At 39.9% G+C, this 27,582-nt stretch overlaps 1 protein-coding gene across 1 annotated transcript in view; it reads right to left on the reverse strand.

Annotated features, from left to right (window-relative positions):
• Nucleotides 1-9,507: 9,507 nt before the first annotated feature.
• Nucleotides 9,508-27,582, reverse strand: part of DNER (delta/notch like EGF repeat containing) — a 110,765-nt gene continuing 92,690 nt past the window's right edge. Inside the window, exons 10-14 of the mRNA XM_014308498.1 lie at nucleotides 23,451-23,573; nucleotides 21,104-21,217; nucleotides 19,921-20,052; nucleotides 16,268-16,514; nucleotides 9,508-10,602 (exon numbers count right to left, since the gene is read on the reverse strand). Coding sequence (XP_014163973.1) covers nucleotides 10,491-10,602; nucleotides 16,268-16,514; nucleotides 19,921-20,052; nucleotides 21,104-21,217; nucleotides 23,451-23,573 — 728 coding nt within the window. The 3' untranslated portion in view covers nucleotides 9,508-10,490. The remainder of the gene's footprint in view (nucleotides 10,603-16,267; nucleotides 16,515-19,920; nucleotides 20,053-21,103; nucleotides 21,218-23,450; nucleotides 23,574-27,582) is intronic.

The following is a 27,582-nucleotide window of genomic DNA, read 5'->3' on the forward strand; positions in this document are numbered from 1 at the left end:
AGGGGCGGCGCGCCGGGGGAGAAGCCCCGGCCGTGCCCAGTCCGGCTGTGGGGCCCGGTGACGGCAGCAGGCCGGGCCAAGGGCAGCGTCCCAGAGAGGAAGGGGCGCTCCGAGCAGAGAGGCAGCAAGGATGCACAAGGGGAAAATCCCGAGAATTTCCTGCTTCCTGCAGAACCCCACCCGGGGTGTGGGAGCTGTGAGGGCACGCAGGGCAGAGGAGAGGACAGGAACACGGGACAGGAGGATCAGTCGTCACCTCCCCAGAGAATGCTCTCACCGCGTCACCGCTGGCACAGTTGCTGGCCAGACACCTCCTTGCAGGAACACTGATATTTCCCAGGCAGCCTCCAACAGCAAATCTTGCATGAACAATCTAAAGAAGCTCAAGTCCAGCTCTTAATGCACCAATTAATCTTGTAAGCAGCCAAAAATGAATGCCAGAAAATCTTTGGGTTGACACATGCCAGATGCTTACAGATTTGTTCTCTCTTAGGCCAGACAAACTTGAAACAAGACCTGCTAAGACCCCTGTCCACCTTGTGCACCTTTGACTGTATTGTCTTTATTTGTTAATTACCCCTAATGATTATTAAGTACTTATTTGTCTGTGACAAAAAGAAATATGTACCTCCACAAATCTGTACAGACATCCTGATGACCCTTACACCAGTTTTACAGTGCGTTAAACCCATGGCATCTGCATAGCTCCTGATCATGACACTTTTCTGAGTTGCACAGATGTGATTCAGTGAATTGAATTCAAATTACTTCTGATTTTTAACAACATAAGAGAGAGAAGAATCATGTCTGTATAGATTAGCTGGTTTTGAGACTGAAGAGACTGAAATTGTAAAAATGCACGAGGAATGATAAATGATAAATAATACTGTGGGCAATTTTACATGCACTGGATATTCCCTCAGAATAAGAAAATTTACCAAGAAAAGAGACTTTTGACAGTCTCAAATCGCAACTTGTGTTTGCAGAGCATCATTATAGCAAGAAGAAGATTTGGCAATCTGTCATCTAGATTTCACCATTCCAGTACCCAATTTTATCCATTAAAATAGGAAGTTACCAGAAGCCACACTTCCTATTTCAGTGGCACATCCCCAGCAGTTATTCATAGGCTTAGGGAGACTTGTCAGCTGTGTGCCAATCCAGGAGATGTTTCTCCTTCCCCCCTTGAGCATGGCAATGTAGAGCCCTGCTGCAACAATCCAAATTCCCTGGAAATTACTGTGCCCACAAGCATTGTTTAGGAGCTAAACCCTGGTAATTTTCAAATTACACAGCTGAGCTGTTCATGGCAGAGTGTGCAACAGCACTGGTGTCATTTGTTTAGTGCACTCAGCGTCCCCCACAGCCAACAGCCAGAACCAGTACCACCCTAATGGCTGAGTATGGCCAAGCACAGAAAGGGGCAGAAAACCCAGACCACTGTAGGACAAGGGACATGTATTCCCTGTTCTGCAGTGATCACAGACTATAAAATGGGTGAGACAGGAAACAGAGCAGAGTTCAAGGACGAAACTATACTTCAATTCACCCCAGTCCCAACTAAGAAAAGGCAGACAGGTAAACTGGAAAGGGCTGCACTCTTTGTCCCTAACCTGGGCACTGCACTCATTATTGGGAAGAATTTCAACGTCTCACAGGGTGGATGTGAACTGATTTTCTGGCAAATACCCATGAAGATTGTAAGTAGAGATTTAATAAATAGAGATCATGCGGAAAAGCACAAGAATCACCCTCTTGTATACAATAATTTAGTGGACTTGAGTCCTTTCTAAGTTTTTGGGAACCAGTAAATGTAGAGCCCTCACAGAAAGTATAAAGCTGATGCGATCAACATTTCACATAAGATTTTACCAAGTCTTGCAACTCAAAGAGCTCTATAAATGCAAAAATACTTCAACCTTAGAACAGGCAAAAATGCATAACAGAAAGTTAACAAACCTCCAAGACCTTCATTAATCTTAGGCTTAAATTTCATCACGAACAGTGCCCAGCACAGCAATGCAGCTGGTCTCCCAGGCTTTGCTCAGCACTGTGCAGAGCTTGTTTCAAGCAATGAGCAAGACATTGGTTACAGAGCTGGACCTGAGACAGTCAGAGGGACTCCCAGTGGATCCATCACATGAAAATGCCAATTCCATGTGGCCAGAGCAGTTTTTGCACATGTAACATATCTATAAGTAATTATGAGTTATTATGAGATGGGATTTGCATTTGTCCTTTCAAAAAGAATTGTCTTTTTAAAGAGATCCAAGGGTTGTGTGCCTCTCTGGTGTCTGACAAAGAAGAATACATCCCCTTGCTGAGGGAAGGGATTTGCCAACTATTGCTACATAATATTACACAGAAAATTGCACTCATAAATCACCCTTGACGCTAGAGTTTGAAGGAGAGGGATGTTAAGTCAGAGACAACACATAAACAAAAAAGAGAGAGACAATGAATTCTCAGAAATCTCAAGGCTGAGTTGCTTTTGAATGAAGACCACATTTAACTGCTAATTTAAAGTCTGATAATTCTCTGTCCACAATTTCTGCCCTCTTTGAGAGGTACTGCCTAATGGGGAAAGAGAATATGGTTTTATTCCTTATGCAAAATCAGAGCTTCTTGAAAAACGATTGGAAAAACATGGATACTGCCAGGCCAAATGCCAGGGTAGGGTAGTAGTTTTGTTGTGAATTTTGGTTTTCTTTGCAGATAGCAGTCCCCTAAAGTGAGGAAAAATTAGATAGTATTAACCAGTTTTTACAGAAATTTTGTAGTTTATTGCATGAAACTCCAGAATGTTATTAAAGCATCACTGTATTTACCATTCAATAAACTAAACCACTGAATAATGTATTCCAAATGCAATCTTCCAAAATTCAGCAACATATATCACTAAGTAAATCACAGCTGAGAGACATTTTGATTTAAACCTGACATGTCTGTCAATACTGCTAGCTTACCACCTCATTTTAAATCTCACATGCATTAAAGAAAAATAACTCTTCAAATCTCTCAGGGATTAAGGCATCTCCATGGAATTGTAAAATATTCTCTCCATGGAAATGAAATGAACAAAAGACAGAGGAAAACTGATAAACTCCACACCTAATTCAGCCCTCTAAAAATCTCCTCCTGTCTTTGTCCTTTTTGCACACAGGCAAGACAGGGCACCAGGAAAGAGGGGAGCAACGTGATGAGTACTGGAGATAAAAATAACTGGTCATCATCTTTCATATGTAGAACAACCTCAAGTCCAAATTCATGGCAAGATGAAAGTGAAATGGCATAATAGGCACATGGGAAAGCAGATCTGTCCTTAGTTACACGACATTCTGTCAGCTTTGTTTTGACAGACCTTTCTAGCAAATGCCATACAAAGGCATAACAACTGAAATAAATGTTCAAATTAAATTAATAGGAGGAACTGGTGTCATGTACAGACCACAAATAAGACATTGTGGACAGCACATTTTAGGTACAAAATCCTTGAATTAAATTAATCTGCATCATGACACGTTACTGACTGGTTGCCTTATTCGCATGAGAGATGCAACATAGCAAATCCAACAACCACAGACTGATCTGTAGAATAAATATCAAGGCCATACACTGGGATCTACAAACACCCTTTTCAGCAAGCTGATGCTGCTTTCTGCTCTCTGTAACCTATCCATATATCTCTCTGTTCTCATCGAGAAAGAACCATAACTGGAACGTGTTATTTGCGCTCTCTCTGTCCCAATACAATTAGAAAATAAGCTTCTAGGATGCCAAATTGCACCAACAGTGATCACAAATCCAACAATTACAAATGGGGGCGAGAACAAAATATTCTGCTGACAAACTAATTAGTAATGCAGCTCCTACATGCCAAAATAACCTCCATTGCATTAGGCTGTTTGCTTTTCCACAGCAGCTACATGCATTTTTGTTACCTTGTGCATCTTGTGTTTGGCTTATAGGCTTAGATTCCAGGCAGATTTACGTCAGATTACTTCAAATCCATAAGTCAATAAAATACCATGGTGAAAATTGGAACAGTCACACTCATTTCCTTGAGTGGTGTTGGACTGAGATCCATGCAGAGTCACATGCAAACTTTCTCATATGGAAACATGAATGGAGTCCAAAGTTTAAGACCCTGCAGATCCAGCCTGTTGTCCGTGTGTGTTCTACTCCCAGGAGATGGAAGAGAAGCCACAGCTGACCTCATAAGAGATCTCTGTCCTGTTGTGAGGAGCTACCTCTGACAGGAAGTAGACCAGTCCACAGGAAAAGAAACAAATAAAAAATTTAGGCCGAAGGACATCTCCTTGACAAGACAGCACTGCTGCCAGAGTGATAAACAGGATCTCTCATGGTCTGTGGGATGCTAGCAAAAAGTCCAGGCTCAGCGAGATAGAGCAGATTGTTTTCCTTACACTGGTCTATTATTGAAGAAAGCACAGCAGTCCAGCTTATTTTCCTAAATGATTAACTTTGCTGCTTTTTCTGCTCAGCACATCAGATAAAGAAGTTTATTCAGTTAGCTTATTTATTTACATTCCTTTGCCAAAGATCTCACCAAACAAAGCCTATTTGATGATTTATTCTTTGCTAAAGGGGAAGCTTATTTACAATAATCATCTTATCATAAACGTCTTAAAAGGAAGATTTGAAAGTGGAATTCATAATAACAGAGAAATCTGACTTTTCCAGAGAGGTCATATTTGTTATCCATTTTGTACTGCAGAAGAAAAGAAGCCAGCTGAGCCCAGATGAAGCTGGATGTGGCATAGCTGCTTTGAAGTTTTGTTTGTTTTCACTGATTGACCCATGTCCTGTTGGAAGGAATCACCTTCACCTACTTGGAGCCATTCCAAAACATGACAGTAGGAAAGGATAGAAAGGGTTCAGATGCTGGGTCCTACAGGGGGGATTCTGCAGCACAGAAGTTGCACCAGAGGGATTAGCTCTAGTGCAAACAGCAGAGAGTCAAGAAGTGCAAAGATGATTTCTGAGGGTCACCTTTCCAGTGACCAGCACACCAGACTGAACAGGAGCTGAGCACATCACACTCTGCCTGTCTTGCAGCAATCTCCAGCATTCTCAGGTAGCAGCAGCATCTGATTGCTCAGATGCCAGACTCTGGCTGCTCTCGTCTCCCTGATGAGATGTTTAAGATGGACAAAAAAGTGTCTCAAATCTGCCTTATGCCACCCCTCCTGACCCCACGCAACTACAGGGTTTTGGCAGACGCTCAGCCAAAGTCTCAAGGGACAGAAGACAAACTTGCAGGGAGCAGATAGAGCAGATCAGGTCCATGTCTCTCATTTGGCACCAGCTCTCTGCTTTGCCCTTCTCTCACTGCTCCCCTGCTCATGCAGAGCATTTCCTAAGGATAATGGATGCTGAGAGAGAAAACAAATTTTAAACAAGAGTTTTGTTCATATTTTGTTTTAAAATAAAGGGTGCCTCAAAGCTGTAAGCCAGTGCACATCTCTCTCAGCAGGCTGGAAGAGAAGGTTTAACCATACACACTGGACTGCCCTGACTCCCATTTTTTATTTTGGGAACATGTCTGAACTCATTAGCTCTTGATAATACACTCATTATTTTAACTATTCATAGCAGAGCATAGCATAAGAGACCAAACTCTTCCCTGAATTAATCTGGCTTTCAGCTGCCCTCCACAATCCATGGGGGGACTGTACTTCTGCACCCCCTGTGAGGTCAGGAATACAAGAGCAGAGTACCATACAAACAGCAATTCCAGCCCAGCTGCCCTGAGCAGCACATGAACCTCAAAAACATGGCAGCACTGGAAAAAAGCTCCCCAAAGCTGGTAACACAGCAAATGCCTCCCAGAGAAACCAGGCTGGAGGCACCCAAAGGGAAGACAGGCTGGATGTGCATCAGTCTGATGCGCCTGTCTGCTCTGCTGGGTGGTTGTGTGCAACATGAGAAGGGAATCTCTCAGAAATTTTGGACACAGAAGAATTTAGCCACATGAAGGGGAAAAGAAGTTCCCCCTGGCAACACAAGTGAGGAGTGGTTCTTCAATTCCTCTCAGTCATTCACACAGAATAATTTTCAGAGGTGTTGAGTTTATTCCTCATCAGGTGTCTATTGCTATCAAAGAAGAAACTACACATCTTCAGGAGTGTCATAACTGCTCAGGCATTTCTCAGCAAAGCTCTGCTGGAGAAAAGCCATGCTGTTTCCAGAAATGAGGTTGAGACAAGATGAAAACATCAGTTCTGTGACAGAGGTGTCACAACACAAGACTTCACTAAAACAAGCAATGTTTACTCCTATGGTCATATCTTGTATATTTTTAGATGCCCAGGGACACCAAGCCACTTTCCCCCAAAACAGCAACACATTGTGTTTAAAATCCCATTATTTTCAAAGGGATTAACCACACAGAGACTTTCACTGTTTGAGGATGCACTTATTGAAGTCTCTTTTCAGCTGTCATTCCCCTCACACCAGTGTAGCATTTGGCCACAGCTGCAGTGGAGGCAGAGCAAAATGAGGTTGATGGGTTTGAAACAGGGTGTTACCCAGCCCTGAGGGACAATGCACAGGGCTATGCAGGAGCCTCAGGTCTCCTTGCAACCTCTCACCTCATATGTGCCTTCCCACATCCCATCCCCAGCCATGAGCATCCCTCTGAGCTCATTGTTTAATATACTAACGGGAATAGGGTTAGAGAGCTGAAAACAGTTCCTGTAGGCTCAGCTGAGTCAGGACTGCATCTCCAGGCCTTTCATCCTCTGCCTGCTTGCCCATGTGAGGGATGGGGCTGGCAGTGCCCCATTGTGACTCATGTCAGGGAGGCTGCTGCTGCCACTGCTGGTCCCACCTGGCACAGGGACACAGAGGGGCTCTCAGAACCTCAGGAGGGAAGGATGGTCAGCACTCAGCTGCAGAAAGGCTGGGCCCCTCACCCAGAGAGCACCCCATGGCACTGCCCCAGCAGTGAGAGTGGGCTGGGGACACAGCAGGCCTGGCTGGCATGGAGACCTCATCTCCTTCCCAAGCTACCTGCACCTTTCAACAACTTCATTTCTCATCGTGCCTTTGGAAGATGAAGTGTGTTGGAGTTAAGAAGGACTGAGAGCCAGCTTGTTCCAAGTGCAAGATCTGTTACTGAACACTGGCTCTGACATGGGACTGAGGCTTCTTACCTGAGGGTTTGGCAAGGTGTCACCTCTGTAGCCCACACAGGAGGAATGCAGATTCCCAAAGCACCTACCAGAAACAAGATGCAAGGAGAGGATGAATCTATCTAACTGGTCTAATTTTTCTCAGCTAAAGTTGGGTTTACACCTGCGGGTTTTAAAGGGGATAATTTGTATGGTTTTAGCCAACATGTGTTTTCTAGCTGTTGTGCTCAACTGCTCCCTCAGGCCATGTATCTACACCATACTGCAGTTAGCCCAACCACATGGACAGGATCACTGTCTTCATCATTTTGGACTGACTCTATCCAGAATCCATGCAAATGATGACATTTTCTTGATAGCACATGTATCACAACTCTGAGCTGTAAAGACAAGTTACACAACACCCCAAGAAACAAGAATACATGTGCATGCTTCTGGGGAAAAAACACTCAAGGATGTTTTCTTATTTCCAGATGGAAGAGCATGTAAAAATAACCAAATTTGGAGAGACCACAAATGTTGCAGCACGTCACAGTTGAGACAGCCACAATACACACAGTATCACCCCACAATATCACAAAGCTTCAACCCATACAGAGCAACACCTTACCACTTCAGAAGGCTTCGGGTATCTGCCCATACACAGTAACATCCTATCACTTCAGAAGGCTGCAAGCATCTGCCCTTCTTGTTCTTTAGCCCAGCCTTTTATCCCCTCCTGTTGATGCACTGCACCTGTGTGCCCTCTGTTCCCTTTGGTGGTTGGTCAGTGCCCCTGGGCACTCCATGGCTCATTGCTGTCAATGCTGCTCACCTGCTGCTCACAGCTGAAACCAACTGGGGACGAGGCTCAGCCCAGCCGCACTCCCAATTACAACAAACTGTGTGCCTACACTCAACTAGAATTTAATGTCAAGCCCAGAGACTTGTCCAGGAGGAGCTGGAGGCTGTTAGCCCATTGCTAGGGGAAGACGACATACAATCAGCCCTTTCTGCAACTGGATTATTTACAGGGGGGAAAGAAAAAAAAAAAAAAAGAAAGAGAAAAAGAAAAAGTGTAGCATATTAACAGCAAGTGATATTTGCTATAAATCTGTATTTTCTCCCTATACAGAGCAAACCTCACATGGCTGGGGAAAAGGATATGAAATAACCAGTGTTCCTTGCCCACCTTCATGTATGTTCTCAGGACACGATCTGGTGTACAAAGACAGTAACCAACTTGTTCTTGCAGATTCAGAGCTGGGATACAAACACAAGATGGGTCTGTTCCCTCCAGGTCTTAGGACAGCTCCATCTGGCAGGCAGTGCCTCACAAATATCTCACAAGTGCATGCATAACATGCCATCAGAGTTCAATAAAATAAATTGGAAGGAGACAAAGTAATTTTCAGAATACAATTCACAGGATGCACAGGATGATTTACAGCAGCTAGAGGCTTCAAGCTGACAGGAAAATAGCTCCTCACAAATTACTTATCGTTCAGGTCAGTCAATTGAGAGAAATATAGGTTGGTCAAGAATTGCTGCCAAGGTGTGATTTGTATGCAGAAAGGCTGCTGCTCATTGCAACATCTCTCTTGTAAAATATGGACCATGAATATGTATGTTCCCTAAAACAACAGAGCTGCTTGTTTCCCTACTTTATATAGATTTGCAAGCCAATATTTTACTGACTTAAAAGGCCAAAAATTCTGACGAATGAGTATTTCCTTTCCTTTGATTAACAAATCAATTACAACAGTGCCCCTTTTCTGCTCAAGTTACCAAAAATGGTACAGGGTATAGCTTGCTCTCATTTTTTCTTTCTTAAGGGTCTCAAAAGACTCCTAGAAGTCACAGTAAACAAAAGTTTCAATATATTGGTACAGCAGAAACTGTACCAATAAAAAAAAACATCATCTGACAGCCACCAGATGCAAATTTACAACTTCTGTCATAGAAAACCATGCCTGAAGAATTAATCTAGTTTAAACTTGGATCTGAGCTCCTCACTCCTCTTTTTAATAATTACTGTCTCAGACCAGCATTGTTGAAAGCCCATGGTAGCAGATCCGGGACATCAGGAAAGGTAACTCTGGATTTCTGAGAAGCATTTGGCATTTCTGTAATTCAGACACAGAATGGTGTTACTAACTGGCACATGCCATTCAGGACTGTGCCTTTACTCTGAAGCTGCATTTATCTCACTTTTGCGAGATTACATTGATAATACAAACCCTTTTCCCCTTTTCAGATTAACTGCTGGAATGTCATCTTTTAGCATTATTTATAGTGCATCATATGCTCATGTCCTTTCAAATTTATAGACAACACTTCAGTGTGAAATGAAGAAAAACAAAGAAACAGCTGCAATCTTCACTGGTTAACTTTTATTCAGTATTTTCTGAAATAAGCAAGAATTTAAGACGCCCATAAGCGATCAAATACAGCCACAAAAACCCCATACTGATTCTAAATAAGAAGCACTATGAGAAATACACAATATTTCATGAAACAATACTGTACATCAACAACCTTTAGGAAACAAACAATTCAAACCATATGCTTAGTTTACTCACAATATAAAAAAACTTTAACCTTTAAAGAAAAATATAGATTCAGTCCAATTGTAGGATCCAATCCCATATCCAGTGAATTCAATGGAAGTTCTCTCATTGATTTCAGTGTTTAAAGGATCATGCCCTTACTTTGCCTCAAGAGGCACTTTAATTATTATACAAGGCCTAGCCTGAATAACTATTACAAAAATGTCAAACATCAACTCAAGAGTATGTTTTAACAACTTTCAGGAAATAATGGAGGAATAGGTTATCTATTCATGCATGGAATAAGGCAAAAGCTAATTCATTCAGATTAGGAATAATAATTTTTACTAGTTTCTTTTTCACAACACAAACATTTTAGACTTTTTTAATTAATGGATATATTATATATCATATTATGCTTCACATTTTTTCCTACCTCTACTGAGAAAGCTGGCACTGACATTTCATAAAGAACTCCTCATTAATTATTGTTTTCTGTTCTGTAACAACCACAAGAAACTCATCTGGGTTTAGTAATAGTGTCTACCAAGAAAAAAGCACACACTATCATAAGCTTATAATTTATAGAGCTCAAGGTACATTAAAATGTAAATCATGAAGTTCACAAATTCTGTTTTAAAATATTTTTTCAAACTAAAAGCTGCAGAAAATTGGTTCTTAAATATTCTACAGAAAATTCTGAAGCATCTAATGGTTTAAATTACTTATGCTTTCTTCTTAAAAATATTTAAATTAGGTTAGTAGCCCATCCTTTTGAAAAATAATCCAAAAAAGATACACTAGATTACAAATCTTTTGTCTTAATCAGTGTAACCAAAGGTTTGTCATCTGGGCTGTAATCTTCATAAGCAATGGGGGTTGCATCATACATTGCAGGTCGGGATTTCTTGCCAAATCTGGAAATAAAAGAAAACTTTTGGTGACAAACAGAAACATGAATGAGTCCAAAGCAACAGTGCAGTGAGTTATGGCCTGAGATCAGAAACAAAGTCTGACAGCTTAGATAAACTCTATATAACAAAAGAAATCACAGGAAAATGAGGCAAAAATGGTCAAGTATTTTTTTCTTATTGACCTGATGCAGAGAAAACAATACAGAAATCACAGAAACAGAATTATTTAGTCATCCACACTAAGGATTTTTAGGCACTTATGACTATATTAGGCATATATTAATTTACATTGTGTACACCGGAAAGTAAAATCCAGAAAATTTAGATTTTGAGGCTAATATTTAGCCCAAACCAAAATTAACTTGATTTTCTTCCAAGACTCTTACGCAGGTTCATGATTTTCAATTTCATCCTTGCCTGTTTTCAGTGATTTTGAATTGCAGACAAAACTGAAATGGCTGAAAGCATTATGATAAATGGTGAAAATTTCATTTTTCAAAGTACTTCAGCTGTCCATAAGGCTACACTAGATTCATTCCCATGCATGAATGTGTGCCTTCTTCTATAGGTTATTTTAATAAATACAGACAGGTCACATTTGCTCATCTCCATCATGATGGAAAAACCTGATTTTCTACAAATGAGATAAAATTTCAAGAACTGAAGGAATAAATTCATGGCATCTCACTAAAGCAGAGGCAGCATTGAATTTGGAATCACACATTTTCATCATCACTCTCAAGGGTTTAAAGGAAATAGAGCTTTGCAGAGATACAAATGATGGTGACCATTCTCCAGAGATTTCAGTCAGTCTACCTGCCCTTTTCTGACAGTGGAGAGCACATGGCTTGTTGCGTACAGGGAAGCAGGACAAAATCTGTTTTCTCCTTTAGGTCAGGGTTGACATGTGCCCCTAATTAGAGAAAGCTGAGGAAAGAGCACAGCACATGTGCAAGTTGTTTATGGTCTGGTGAGCCATGGAGCTGCTCAACCTCATTGCTTTGATCAGGTGGTTCAGAAGTCAGCCCCTGCCCAAAGCAGCAAACAAACAGAGCTATCAGCAACCTCAGAGGTTTGTGTTAAAGACACAAGTGTTAAACGGGAGCTCTGGTCAATGGGTGTGTATGTGCTAGGACGCACAGCAGGGCTGGGCTGTCTAATTGATGGCATAAAGGAACACACAAAGCAATTATCAATGCAATCTGCAGGAGGCAATGATTCAAGGACTAATCAATAGCGAAAAGCTGCAGGTTCTTGCTACAGAGTGTTCTGGATCAATTAACTGCCTGCTTACAACAAAGCATATACAAACAAGTGAATAAAGATTCTTTCCAGGGCAACCAAACACAAGATTATTCCTTTAACAAAGAGTATAGACTGTGTGGGGAAATCTCGATCCTGGGAAGCACTGAGTGTGGAAAAATACTGGAGGGACACAATGGATAATAATTTTTACATTAGCTTCAATGCCATACTGTGAACAATTATGTGTTTGGGTTGGTTAGCAGTTTAGGAGCAGCACTGGGGAAGTTCTTCATTTAGCTTTGGTATGTCCATTCATGGGTGATGACAGTAATATTCCAATGTGTACATCAGATATGCTTACCAGTGTATAACAATATTACACGTCACAAAGATAATCACAAAGTATATGAAATAACAATCAAAAAATATATTTTGCAGTGAAGCATTGAACAAGAGAGACCTGTGTAGCTTGAGAGAAACTGAAGGTTCTGTGACAATTCTGAGGACAGTACATATTCATTGTAGCAATTCTTGGCAAAGGCAGCTCTATGTGTGTGTGTGACAGACACTGCAAATCAGCTTCACATTTGGAATGGTCCAGCTCCTCCACTTTCTCAGAACAACATTTCAAGAGATGGCTAACTATAGAGTTATTAACCTCAACAACTCCATTTAAATTTTTGAGAACATTGGACAGCTGAATCCTGAGGAAATGGTAACTTCTGACTTCTGTGGGACAGGCAGAAGTTCAGAGTTTACACAGAAAAAGAATTAAGAAACCAACCACATGTTGTTACTCTGCTCAAAACCAGCACCTGGCAAATGGAGTCCACAAATAAAATTTAAACAAGAGAAGTAAAAGAGAGACCAGAAGTTAAAAAAGGGATAAAGGATATTGAGAGGAGGAAGGGATTATTTTGGATTCCACAGGAGGAGAATGAGAAGATTTATTTCCTCTGCATTATTCAGAGAAAAGGTCAGATGTGCAAGTGGTATTGTGCCTTGCTTAGAGAAATTGAGCTATAATCCCAGAAAATTAACCCTGGCAGAGGATGTATATTAAGCAATTGGTAGGTGATGTGGAGACCAGAGAACATGTGCATGTGATCACACTTCTACAAAAGGCAGCTGACAGAGATCTATGCCAGTCAGAAATGAGTGCATGCTGATGCTCATCCAATTCAGAAAGCTTAGAACACCACAGTGGGACACAGGCAGCTCCACAGGAATGGGGAGAATATGCAGTGGAGAGAAGCTGACCCTGCTGTGACAAGAGAACTTAATCAGAGTCTGATGAACCAGACTCTTCAACTGGCACAGAGACAGGACAGATCAGCACATGAAAATAAAAATTAAATAAACTACACTGTAAGTGGTGCATGAAGGCTACTGATATCTGGGCACACACAGAACTAACTGCAGCATAGTCTGTCACCAGATAATTCATGAACTCAGTGTGAATGCTTTTCTAAAGTGAACAGTTTTGTTTCAATAACAGATCTTGGTTCCATTTCAATGACATCTTATGGCTGCCATAGCCAGCAGCCTATTAGCCAACTATTTCATTACACTGCTCTCTTCCAGCTTTAGAATGTATAAATTTTAACATAAAAGGATTTTTTTGTCTGCAAAAGCATTTTTTTGTCTTTACTGTCTGCATAATGGATGCTAAAGACAACTGTGTTTTTTCTGCTCAGAAAACTACCTAGTTCTGATCTGCTAATCTTAGAAACATTCCCTAGAAGTAGACATTTATTAGTAATGATCCTTGAGCACATTGGTTTTGTCTTACAGCAAATACCTTGATTAGTAAAGATCAAATTATTAAAAAAAATTATCTAGGAAAAAAAATGCTGAGAAACATGAACAAGTAATTTTAAAATAACTTCCTGATTATGCAACAGGCATCCACACCCCCAGACACCTGCTGACTTTATCAGAAACCTTCCCTTTAAAGAAAATAATCTACTAACTTTTTCCTTGGCCTTCATTTTCCAAAATTACTAGCAAGTTTTGGTATCTAACTGTGAAAAGGAATTATTTTCAGAAAATGCTGAACTTTCTATTATTTGAAAGTAGATTTCTTAGATTCAGCAATTCTGAAAATTCAGACCTTTATATATGTAGATTTAAGAATTTATGCAAAAATAACTACAAAAGTTTTGCTCCTTTTCCTGGATTGAAATGACCAAACCAGTGGTTTATATCTTTCTGAACCCAAAATATACACAACAATCTCCACAATAAACCTCCATGAATTACCTTACTTGGCAGCTCTATCTTGGATTTTTATAAGGCATCACATTCTTGGAGGCACTGAAAATTATTTGGAATTAAAACATTTCATTTGCTTTAAGTAGAAACACCTTTTCCAAGATAAGGAAACCCTCCATGGACAATAATGTAATATCTAACTACATAATATGGATTTGAAAAATCATCATTAATCCATCCCAGTCTAAGAACTTTTTTGAAGTTAGAACACTTTGAAGAGCTACTATTCAAAGCTCTGATGTGATTAACTGAGCCTGGGGGAACGCCTCACCCATTTCACATAATTTTGATGACTTCAGCAGTGGTACAATTTAACCTATTTCATCTTCATTGAAACAGAACTGGAGCACTCAGAAAATGAATTACCAGCATTCACTAACCAATATGCACATATTTCTCCATGTTAGTGCACAGCAACATGTCTCCCTCAGTTGTTTTAAGAGCATTTTAATGGTAACACACATGAATACTCTGTTGGAATTTTAAGTGATCTTGACAAATTGAATAAATGGGAAAAAATAAACACCAAAAATGAAAGTTCCACCCCATTAAGAGAGATGTCAAACACAGAAGAAACCATACTGGCTAGGAAGCAAAATGACACTGAGGATCTTGGGCTAAGGAAAAGGTCTCACAGGTCACAAAAGTATGTCATTTGTCATTAGAAAGGAAAAATAAAAAAGAAAAGAAAACCAAAAACCAGGCAAGTTTCTTTTTTAAATGTGTGAACAGGAATGCCATATATAAAATGCAGGAGGTGATAACTCAGTTTATTTGGTGCACCTAAATCTTCAGACAGAGAACTACTTCCTGCTTTAGGGACTTCCCTTCAAAAAAGTAAAAGAAGATAAATATAATCTGGAGTGTGTCCCAGGAAGGCAATAAGAAAGCTAACATGATCTGGGAGGGGATACTGAAAGAATGGGCTAGTTAAACCTAGGAAAGAAAAAAAGTTGCTTTGGTTTGTTTTTATCATATAAGAGAAGGAGGGAGGGCTCAGCACCTGATATACAAGTGATAAGAACAGTGATACATTATCCTTCATGACAGCCTGAAGAGCAGTAAGAAAGAAGCAGCCAGGTTAATAGCAAAGAAAATCCAGGTTAAATTTTAGGAAAGCCCTTTCTAAATCTACTCAACTCCTTTGGAAGTTTTTAAACACAATTGTTGGCAGGGAGCTAGGTATACTTAATGCCATATTAGTGCCATGGCTTACATTTGAGCTCTCAAATCCCTTTCACTTCTACTTTTGGATTATTCTGACAGTCAATGCCCTGCCTTGCAAGTGCTCCATTAAATTTCAAAGTAAAAAAATTACCATCTCCAGGAAAGCAAGTAAGAAAGGCAAATAGGAGCACAAACATGAGTGATGTGAAGAGATTCTCACTGAATAATCTGATAAATTAGTCACTAAAATCAATGTGCCTTTCCTGTCTGATCATATTACTTGTGCATAGCAGTTAAAGAATCTTTACATCCCTAACAGATCTGACAGGCTAGTGTCTTGGTTTAGACAGCTAGGAACTCTGCATCTGTCCCACTTCACCAGTTACACCAAATAAAGTCAGAATAACTCTGTTTTCAAGGAGTTTTGCTGTATTGCCATACCTTGTCACAGACATATTTTGTGAAAAATCCTTTTGTTAGGATTTTTTCTCCTGAGAAGCTGAGAGACCTCAGAAATTAAATGTAAACAATAACTATCTGCCATTGTGGAATGCAACAGGTGCGTCTTTGATTTGTCTCATGTGGTTGTTTTTAATTAATGGCCAATCACAATCCAGCTGCCTCAGACTCTCTGGTCAGTCACAAGATTTTATTCCATTCCATTCCTGTCTATTCCTTGCAAGCCTTCTGATGAAATCCTTTCTTCTATTCTTTAGTGTAGTTTTAGTATATAGTTTTCTTTTAATATAATATATATCACAAAATAATAAATCAGCCTTCTGAAACATGGAGTCAAGATTCTTGTCTCTTCCCTCATCCCTGTGAACACAACCACATTACCTCAGGTGAGAGCAGTGAGCAGTGCTGGTGCTTTCCCAGCAGAGCAGGCCACTGGCTCTGCCAACAGCACTGGGGTGCCCTGTGCATGGACTGAATGGCACCTGAGAACAGTTCCCAGGACATGAGCACCCCCAGCACGAACCTGGCGTGTCGGATGGAGGCGATGGCGCTGCTGAACTCGCTGTCAATGCTCCTGCAGTTGTAGAACTCCTCGTAGGCTGGCCTGGAGGAGCCCTGGTACTCGATGCGGCTGATGCGGCAGATGCCCACGATCAGGATGATCAGCATCAGCACAAAGGCCACGCACAGCGCCCCGATGATGATGTACAGGGAGTGACGAGGCATGTTTGTCAAGCTCTCCGCCATATGCCCAGACTTCCACTGCAGATCTGCCAGTAAGAAATAAAAGGTTATCATTAATTAATAATTAATATCCGTCCTGCTGAATAGAACTACTTTAAGATATGAATTTTCAATAGTTCTGACTTTTGAAACTATGGAGATAGGTAATTTGAACTTTCCCAGGCTCTGTTACCAATACACCACCAGGCCTGACATGCTACAAGTTTGAATAGCACTATGTTGAACATTCACCCACTTTTTTCTGTTGATTTTTAAGGTCATATAGGAACACCAATCTAGTTTGATCTCCTATGTAACCCAAGTAACAGAAAATCAAGTTATTCTTGCATTATGTTATTTTTATATTACAGGCTCTCTAAAGGCAGGCAGGTTTATGCAGAAGCTTTTAGGAAACAACCAGCTCTCTTGTGCAGTTTGTTCCAATAGTGAAGCCTTCCACTAAAATGTGTTATTTAAGATGTAATAAACACACTTGGTTTGTAATTTGAAACACAGACTTTCTTATGCCTATCTCCACCAAACTGCAGAGACTTCAGCATTTCAAGGACAAAAAGGACACCTCAGAAGGTCCTACAGTAAGGAGCCCATTGGGATCTTTTCCCAAGCATAATTTCCCTGAGATTCTCAAAGCAGACCTTAAAGTAAAGCCAATCTGGAAGAGGCTTCTTGTATTTATGCATTCCAGATCTTCTATATAAATATTCTTGATCCCCAAACTCTATCTATGCCAAACAAATTTTCTATCAATTGCCTATGTCCTCAGATCTGTTTCTCTCTAGCATGGGTCAGAATATTTCTAATTAACCTGTACTTCCCTCCAGGGTTCATTTTTGGCAGCCTATGGTCTCATATTATTTCAAAACAGGAACAGACTTGAATCATCCTGACTACAGAAATGTAGCACTCTGCAAAAGTTATTTCGAGCAGGTGCCTGTTCCTTTTTCATATGTACTTCTGCTTTGCCCTGATTTAGAATCTCCCTTTCCTCAATCACAAACAGGCTGGGAACAGGGCTTCCAAGCACATGCTTTGGAAGGTTAAGATATTCTCAGAAGCCACCTCTCAAAGATGCTGATGATGGCAGATAATTCAAGCACCTGAGTTGCAATCTCCAGTTCAGCATCAGTGGGTAAAATCTCCATCTACAGCAGAAATACAGGGAATGTACAAGGACAGGAAAAAAAAGAAATCTGTTCTAGAGGCAGGTGGTGAGAAAGGCCAAAGCTGTAACATGTGGGATTCAGCTGGGTGGAGTTTGGAGAAATGGCTGCTCTTTGTCACAATAGTGAAAGTTGTCCTGAAGCACCTCCCAGCTTGGGGGTGCTCAGCCTTTGTCCACAAATGGGAGCTGAGTTTAAGGATTGACTGTTTGTTTCTCTTATCATCTTCAGAGGTCAGTCAAGTTTTGATCAGCCTGAATCATTCAGTGATTTAATGTTTCTAAGGCACTTTTACTGCAGTTTGCCCAGTCAGGATATGAGGGAGGGAATACAGCTGTGCTCTGTGCAGTTTGGGATGGGCTTCTATTTCTGTTCTGCAGCACATTTGTCACACACAGTGGTTTCTGTCAGGCTGTCAGACTAGGCTGAATTCAGATCTAATGTCTGCAGATATATGGCAAGACATTTCTGATTTAGATTCCATGTCTTCCATCTCTGGATGACAAAGATGAGAAAAATTTCTTCCCTTTTTCCTCACCGTATCAAAATATAAAGATTAATATCTTGTACTCCAGAGATTAGAAACAGCATATGACAGCTCAAAATCACAGCATTTTCAGTTGTTATGTTAAAGTTCATAAAATTAATTAGGAATAATATTTCAATGCACACCATGGTCTGTACTAGAAAATCTTCATAATGTCAGTTTTCAAGTAACCACATGGTTTGGCATACCTCAGTAACTACATTAATAATTACAAATGTGGCAAAGGTAATGATATTAACAAATAACCAGCAGGCATTAGAGAATTCATATGAGACATTTGTAAGCATTTTTACAGTGAATGCTCCATTAACTTTTTAGGCAAACACATTTCATTTTGAAAGAAAGAATATACTCTTTATAATTAAGACCAATTTAATCCCATTTAATTGGAATTGCTAATACTGGTAAGGATCATAAGATGATGTTAAAAAATATCACAATTCATCCAGGCAACATACATCTTATCTAGTTTCTTGTATATACAAGCACTTGGAAATTAAAAAGAACAGTCTGACAAGAAGATAACCCTGAAACCCTGTTAAAGTAGTCACTTCAAGCAGCTAAACCAGCTGGTGAAAAAACTATAAATAGGGTGGTTCTACAGAAAAGATTAAGTAGCAATAGCTTCCTTCATGGTCAGGAAGAGAAAATCACAAAGGATAAAATGTGATTTATTTAGACAAATGCCACTCAAACACCACTTTCTTGGTAAGTCTGGCTTTGTGTCTTTTTCTAGCCTTCAGAGGGATGGTCCAATACAAAGTCAGTATGCAGTGTTTAAATTTAATTTCCATCACATTATTACCGTTATGTACAAACTGCTGAAATATAATAAGTAAGGCAAAGAGAACTGGAAAGATGAACAGAAGCACATTTACAAATAGATTCAAACTTTAGAGCTCAAAGAATTCCACTGCACCATTGCCTCAAGTCTCCATTGTCATTGTCTCCAGTAAGTTCAGAAGTGCTGCACTGTTTTAAAAGAGCTGGATATGGCCTATCTAGATATGATTAGAATTAAGTTCCCATCAGCTTGTTACTTCACAACTCAGGGAAAGACAGTGAGTACAAAGATCTTCACATGGCTACTTCATACTTTCTGCCTCTCCTGGACTCTCCACTGTGCCATAAGGATGCACTTCCAGTGAAGTTTTTCTCTAAAATTAGAAAGAAGGCCACACTGAAGCTGTTCCTGCCAGTGGAACCTCTCTTAAGCCTAACAAATTTGGTGGAAATTAGCCTGTGGCTGGAATAGTTATTCCTGAAAAAGTTGTTAAATGCCTGCACACACAAATTAAAGAACAATTACACCAGTTTCCTTAGGTAAGCAAGTTCCGAGTTGTTTTGCTGAGACATCACTAGAGCTGCAGGTGCTCAGGAGTCAATACAAGCCTGTTAGGGATGTGCTTATACTGCTATGGAACACACTTGACCCAAAGTGTGCAGGGAGGCTGTAAAGCATGAGCACAATTAAAATGCAAACTGAGTGCCCAGCTCTGAGACAGTATCCCTGACAATCCAGTCTGACACATCTCAAAGTAGGGTGCCCAGAAAAAGAAGCTTGTAACTTTCACAACCACTTTTCAAATGCGATGGCCAAAATAAAAATTATTTACTATGATTTTGTTCAGAGTATTTCTGCAGATCGGTATTTAGAGATAAAGAAAAAGTTCCTTTAATATAACTTACAATTTTTAGAAATGTTTAGAGAACTCCAAAACTTACGTATTTCACAGTTTGCACCAACCCATCCATGAGGACAATGGCAGGTGTAACCACCAGGCTGATCTATGCAAGTTCCAGCATGGTGACATGGGTTGCTGTCACAGTCATTTACATCAATTTCACAGTCTTCACCTTACATAGGGAAAAAAACCCAAAACCAAAATTATGTATGACAGGTGCCTGATGTAGCGAGTACATCCTCAGTCATTTAACTTCTCCCTTGCTGCAAAACTCCTTATAGTGCAATACATCTTTATTCTCAGAACATCAAAAGGATTCCAAGAAGGAAGTATTATCCTTATTCAATAGGGTGAAAATAAAGCCTGAGGGCTAAGGGACTTGACTAACCTCACACAGACTCTGTCTCATTTCTCTAAATATAATTTCCATCCCAAGAAAATGTGATATAACAGACGATCATGGTTTATTCTGATATGCTATGCAATAATGTAGATAATCAGTGCCTGAGAAACTGACAGGGTCCAATGGAAAGCTAATTATTTTCCAAAGAATGTCCTTTAACTAGAAGAGATGAAAAAGCACAATTTGATCTATAAACCAGCTATGAATGGGTTTACCTATTACTCTCACATTGAATATTAACTTACATGACTAACAGAACATCAGATTGTAAATTATCTTGATATCAGATATTTGGATTATACCAATCACATCAGTCTAAGTACAAGGCCTAAAGATTAAATGAGTTTCTTACCAGTACTCTGAAAGTGTAAATTGATTCATAACAAGTACTTTAGGGTTTTCAGCAATTGCATATTAAGATAATGGAATGAGAGGTTTCTTGAGCACACAGTAACTAAGGTCACTGTTAAAAGATTTTGCATTTTCAAATGTGTCCAGTTAGTATATTGGGTCACCTGGAAATCTTCAAAATACTATTTTTAAAATGCAGTCTAGTCTCAAGTAGCAAGGTCATAAGCCATGTTAAATATCTGTTAGCTTTGTGAAGTCACTTTAGTAACAGGCCTTCTTTGCTACAAAGTTCAAAGCAGATGTAAGCAATATCAAAAGTTTTTCATTGTCACTAGACTGCTCACAATACAGCAAAGCCCACATTAATTCATTTCCTGAAGAGACACAGTCTTACTTGGTATTTGTCTTCCTCTCTAGACACAGTGAACAATGACAGCTAGATGTTCTGTGTAACACACAAATCACTTGCCTGCATATCCAGGTGCACAAATGCACGTAGCATTTAGACCTTCACTGTCACAAGTGCCACCGTTCTGGCAGTTGATGTTAACACAAGGATCTTTGTACAATTCACAGTGCCTTCCTGAAAAGGAAAAATCAGTAATTGCCATTGACATGACTGATACTGGCAGCATGGAATCAGTACATGTGATAACTTGACTTTACCTGGATGAGTGTGCAGACTCCATACCTGTCATTCTGGGCTAATGATGCCCTAACACTAAAGCCACATGGTTTATGCTGGCTAAACTTTTTACACACATGCCTCCTCTCTGCTCTTCCCACAGGCTGTGGGCTAGCAGAGACAGGGCAATTTCTGCTTAGAACTATTGGATGTCTAAGGAAAACCACATAGTGAAGCATAAACAGATCAGTTATCTAAAATTCTTCAGTCAGATGTCATCAATAATTGTCTTGACTGAGAATTTTATGTAATAACTTATTTAAGAACATACACAAGCATTCTGATGCCTCTCATTACCTGTTGCTGGAAATGAGGAATATTACTAAGGTAATAAAAAAATTTCAAATGTATAGTTAAAAATATATAACTGGATGGCTCTACCTCATGCCACTACCTTCACCCTTCCACGCCCAGTGTAGGCCTTGTGAATCCAGCAGGTTTGCCCTGCAGGAAACAGGGCAAGCTGCATCTGGCATAAAAACATGTAACACAGCATATTCCCACCTATGGACTGGGAGAGAGACTCTAATGCTACTGCTGCATGCATTATTTCTTGGGGTCTACTGTTCAGATAAAATTTAAATATATATATATATTCATATATATTCTTTTTTATATGTATGCACACACACATACACTCACTACAGACCTGCCAAAATCATTTTGTTGACATTTGCAGTGTTAGCAGCAAAAGGCAGAGCACTCAAGTTGAACATCCTGTGAGTGAGGAGCAGCAGAGGCAGCAGCCCATGGTACCTGCTGGCACAAGCTCCAGCCCTGCCCAGCCCTGAGAGCTCTCATCCCTCTGCCAGCCCAGGGCTGTGGAGGCAGAAGGGGCACTGCAGAGGGGCAGGTCTGGGCTGGCAGTGCCAAGAATGATGGCCCACATCATATGTTGAGCTGGATACCTCCGTGCCACTATTCATTGGTGCCACTGAACTCCTCAAGTACTGCAGTGATGGGAGCTCAATAATCACCAAAAGCTGCTACCAGGACCAGGTGCCCCCTGCTTTCATTTCCAGCACGATGTGCTGTGCACACAGTGCTTGCAGCTCCACCAACAGGTCGGGTGAGAAGAGAAGATGAACATTATGGTAAACATTATGATTAAGTGCTGCTTAAACTGTCATGAAAAGCTGAGGGTCATTTCCTCACCAGGCCTCTGAAATGATGAATTCTGTATCATAGTTAAAGAGCAGTGCAATCACCAGTGTGAAACGCATATTTAGCCTCAAGCAGCTGTTAAGTGAGCGTTACTTATCAGCACAGATAAGGATTGATATGCTTAATGAGAAAATGCTAGAGCAATGTTCCTTAAAACACAGTCATTCTGTTAGAATATTTATTTATAATCCTAATAGCATGTAAAATTACATTCAAAGTGTCCTCACGATTCAACACAGAATACACTAAAAAAGTATCACTTAAGCCTTCCCCACAAGGACTTGTCACAGACCACTGATACATGCTAATTTGTTTAGAGCTGAAATCTGCTGTGAGAGAAAAGATTCTGTATAGCCAAACAAATGCTATTCTCATCTATTTTATAAATTACTTCAAAAATGCCAAAGCTGGATTCCATTTGAGCACAGATCTAAGAATAGCTGCAGTTAACATGGAAAAGCAGTCACAGACCTACTACCCTCTCTGGGCTTTACAGTCTTCTAATGAACAATCAAGATAAAGCTTTTATTTTTACTCCTTTGTGCTAATCTATTTCAAATACTAATCTTTTATTATTATGTTTTAGCTCACTTCACTAGAGAAAATAAAAAATAATTTGAAAGCTCTCTGTGTAAAGGCTCCAACAACAACTGATGAAGAAGTCTATTTAACAGTTATGGGTTTTTTTAAATCTCATCACTTTCTAACATATCATAAAAACAGCAGAAAAAACTACACCTGAGAAGAACAGAGAAAAATCCATTTGTGCCCAGACCAGGACATGCATTATTCACAGAGGAGCTAAATCTTAACTATTAATTTGAATAAAGATTAAGGGATCAGGATCAATACTGAAGTTTGTCTCTGTTAATTTTACATGAGGGATATATTTCTGCTCAGGAAATGGTATCTCTGTAACAGAAACTGCCATAAAAACTGCAGAGAACAATAACAAAGCCCAGCCTACCTTCGTATTCAGCAAGGCACACGCACTCGTAGCTGTTGACGAGGTCTCTGCAGGTGGCTCCGTTCTGGCAGGGTGCAGAGAGGCATTCATTATATTCCTCCTCACAGTAAAGGCCATGGTAACCTAAATCACATGAAGGGGAAACAAAAATAGTTATGAAACACTTTGCAGTAAAAATTAACAATTAGGCAACTATAGACCGTGGGCAGATGCTTGTTAATTTAAATATACTGTGCAAACTGATATTTGTTAAGACACTGATTTTAAAGGCATCTGTTCCCAGGGTGAAAATTACCAAGAAAATATTGGAAGCACAGTATTCTGAGAGAATTCCTAGCTCCTGTGATAAACCACAATGAGGTGCAAGGATGGAGGCTGGTGGTAGAGGTCAGAAGCAGCAATGTGAATACCCACACTCAGATTGTTAAAAGAAATACAGGAATATTGACTATCTCCCAGTTCCTTTGGATCCTTGCATCAAAGTCACTGTTCATCAAAGAGGTGATAATTGTATAACAGTAGTTCGAATGATTACATGTTTTAGCATTAATGCTGTACAATGTCAGCACTGTAGAAGCATTAAAGTACTTTCATCTTTACAGTATTTCCAAGCCATAGGCAGGTACTATGGGCTGACTAGGTAAACATAGAAAGCAGAAGCAGAGAAAAGCTACATGGCCTCTTAACAGCCACAGAGTAATTTGTATTATGAGATAAGAAAGAAGTAGTTAATCCACATGAAAACAGCACCTTTTTTATTACTTATTGTGTCACACAATCATTAGCCCTAACAGTAGTTGAAATTACAGACCTAGAGTAGTCTATGATATAATACCAGGTACTGGAACTGTGTTCATGTGCTTATAAAAGCTTGATTTCCTCATTACATTCAAAAAAATAATCATTAAATTAATTAACATACTATTTATTGCAAATAACATTGCAATAAATATGCAATGGGCATGAATACAGATACCAGAAAAAAGGCCTAAAATACAAAGTGTAGATTCTTCTGTGTGATTTTACTTCTTAAAGTAATCTCTTGTTAGTAGCAAAACTCAGATATGAAAGGAGGGTATCTTTCATGAACACAGAACCAAAGAGAGGGGCATATTCTCTTAGTAAGTCGCAATCAATCTATATTCAGCATCCTGGTCTAAATATTCCCCAAAATTCTCATTGAATAATAGAAAATAGGATAAATGCTGCCTTCAGACAATATTTGCATTCACCCTCTCTTCCTCCCTATTATGGATAATTCAAAACAAAATTTTTTGAAGATACAACTGTTAGTACTAGTCAAGATATATAGACAATACCATCCATTATGATTCTCAAAAAATCCCCCTTTCATAGCAAATAGTTGGGCTAGTAAGGTATTAAGAAACATTTCAGAACCACTTTCTCCAAAGCTGTCAGACAGGCAATAAAGAATTGATTATGCTAAATGTTATGGGTTTTCTTGCTAGCCTACAATGAAGTTTATTTAGTTTATGAGTATATGAAATATTCTTATGTAGTGAGATCTGTAGTCAACACATAAAAACACCAAAATCAGATGGGAGAATCAGTAAGAAAAACAGATGGGAATTCCCAGTGTTTAACACTGATGTAATGAGATACTCTCAGAGAAAAATGTTTCCCACTTCTCACCTTTCCAAGACAACGAAGGGAATTTGTGACTAAATAGCTGTCTGGTTTCCAAAATCAATAGGAACTATGGTATCACCTCCTCAGGCTGCAGCCAGCCCACGCTGTCAGACACTGCACACAGCCAGGGAAAGATGTTTCCTCTCTCCACGAGAGGGCAGGTCTCACCCACACACAATTTCACCCTCACATCCTCACCCTGGGGCCAGCAGCCTCCTTCTGCTGGAACTGCTGGGATGGAGAACATTCCACTGTGGGACCACCTGAGGGAAAGGCATGCTTCTCCTCAGGGAGATAAGAGGTACCTTGTCATTCTTAATGAGCATTTCTCCTTGTATTACTGCTTTAAATTATACTGATAAATAAACCCTGTAGAGTACACCGAATTCATACAGATATCTTCAAAAAGACTACATAAATAATTTATACATTTTTGTTGAAGAATTTAGATTGAAACAGGAGCATTTTTCATAAATAACTTCAGAGTAATGGATTCTAGTGTAGCTGCTTCCTCTCCTTCTAGCAGTGTTACGATTTTGCTGCTTTTTATGTTCCCTGCCAATGCCAAATGCAGCTCCTTGCCTCTTTTGTGGTGTGCAATATTTCTGTGGATGTATTCAGAAAGAAAGAAAATATACCTACATTAATAACACTTCTCCAGCTACCGTGTCCTGAACAGGATAAAAAAAACCCACAGGAGGCATTGCAGCTTCAAAAAAGGGCAACTTTTCCAGGCCACATGAAATTGGAAAAATCTTTAGTAATAGAATCTTCATGAACTCAAGCAGAACCTGAAAATGAAGGTTCAATTCTGATGTGCTCTCTTCAGAGGCTGAGGAATGGATAGGGAACCTAAAAAAACCTTAAAATAGAGATGTCCCTATGTAACCTCTTTTTCCCTCTATGTGGCCATCCCACTGGTACTACCCACTGCTACTGGACTTTACAAAAGCAGAAACAGATCTGTTGCCATTCTCCTCTTGATCCCCAAACTCTTCTTCCCCTTTCTTAAGCAACTGGAAGGGTGCCTCGAAGAGAGCAGGTTATTTTCCTGATAGAAATAAAATCTCATCACTTTCTGACATATCATAAAAACAGCAGAAAAAGCTACACCTGAGAAGAACAGAGAAAATCCATTTGTGCTCAGGCATGGCCTTCAGTTACATGCTGAACTGCACTGTCTTTGTACATGGCTGTTAAAAACTGCAGAAGGAGAAAATGGGAAAGGAAGCCCACAATCTGTGTCACACGGGCTGATGAGGAGAAGACATGGGGTTTGTCAAAGCCTTCAAGAGCAAAAGATACAGCAGAATAATCTCTCAAGAGTATCTGCACTATCAGGTTAACAAAAGAAAGGCAAAAGCTTACTCTCCCTTTAGAAATCAATTAAGAACAAAGCTGAAATCTTTTGAGCCTTTTTAGATACTAACCCCTCAATAGTGACTCCCTGGGCTTATACATAACATTTCACCCAATCAAGGCAGCAGAACATAAATCCCATCTTTATGGGAAGGCCTAATGGGGTACAATGCAAGCCAGCTCTATTGTGCAGGGAACAGCATCAGTTCACACTTATGGCTGTTCAGTACCACAGAGCTGCATGTTACATAGCCAGGAAATAAATGTGCTCACTTAAATCTGAGCTTATACAGCAATTAAATAAGAGAGAAGAATACTCCAGATGGCAGGAAGGTAGGAAGCCATGCTCACCAGCCATGGTCTGGTTGCATGGAATGTTTTCCTAATGTAGAAGTGGAAACAAGATGAGGAAACAGAAGCAATAATGGGCTCAGAGACAGTCAGGAACTGGAATTAACCTGAAGTCACTTCTTCCAGAGCTCACATATCCTACACCCCAGTTACGAAACGTGGGAAGGGAAAAGACAGAAAAGAAAAATTGCAACTTCTGCAAGACAGATCTTGCTCTGGCCTCTGCAAAGGCACTAAAATTAACTTATGCTCCTAGAACTATCTATTAAGCTACATGAGCAGTAAAACCAAGGGAACATACTCCACGGTACTACTTCTGAAGGTGCAGCCATTTTTTATACCCCGCAGCACTTTTTCTGAAACTCCTCTCTTTTCTTTTTCCCAAATGTTCTATATATGCCATCATATATATCTATATGGAGGACAGGTGTAAAGGCCACTACATGTGCTGTGCAGTTTCAAAATCTGTGTCTTTAAAAAACCCAAATCCAAAACCCTACTGTGGTATTAAGCCATGCAATTTCTAGCTATATTTCTCCACTTTAGACCAGACAAAACTAAAAATACTATATTAAATATTTGCATTGGAAATTTATAATGGTAGCTGTATTAAAACAATTGCATATAAAGAGTAAAAAGGTTTATCAGGAGGAAGAAACTGGTTGGGGATCCAGAGACTAAATAAACATTCTACAAACAGACACAAAGGGCTCCCACTAGTTCCAACATACAGACTTTAGATGAGAAGCCAGCAAATGAACACAATAGAATT

This window comes from Geospiza fortis, unplaced genomic scaffold (assembly GCF_000277835.1).
Source record: "Geospiza fortis unplaced genomic scaffold, GeoFor_1.0 scaffold318, whole genome shotgun sequence".
NCBI classification, from domain to species: Eukaryota; Metazoa; Chordata; class Aves; order Passeriformes; family Thraupidae; genus Geospiza; species Geospiza fortis.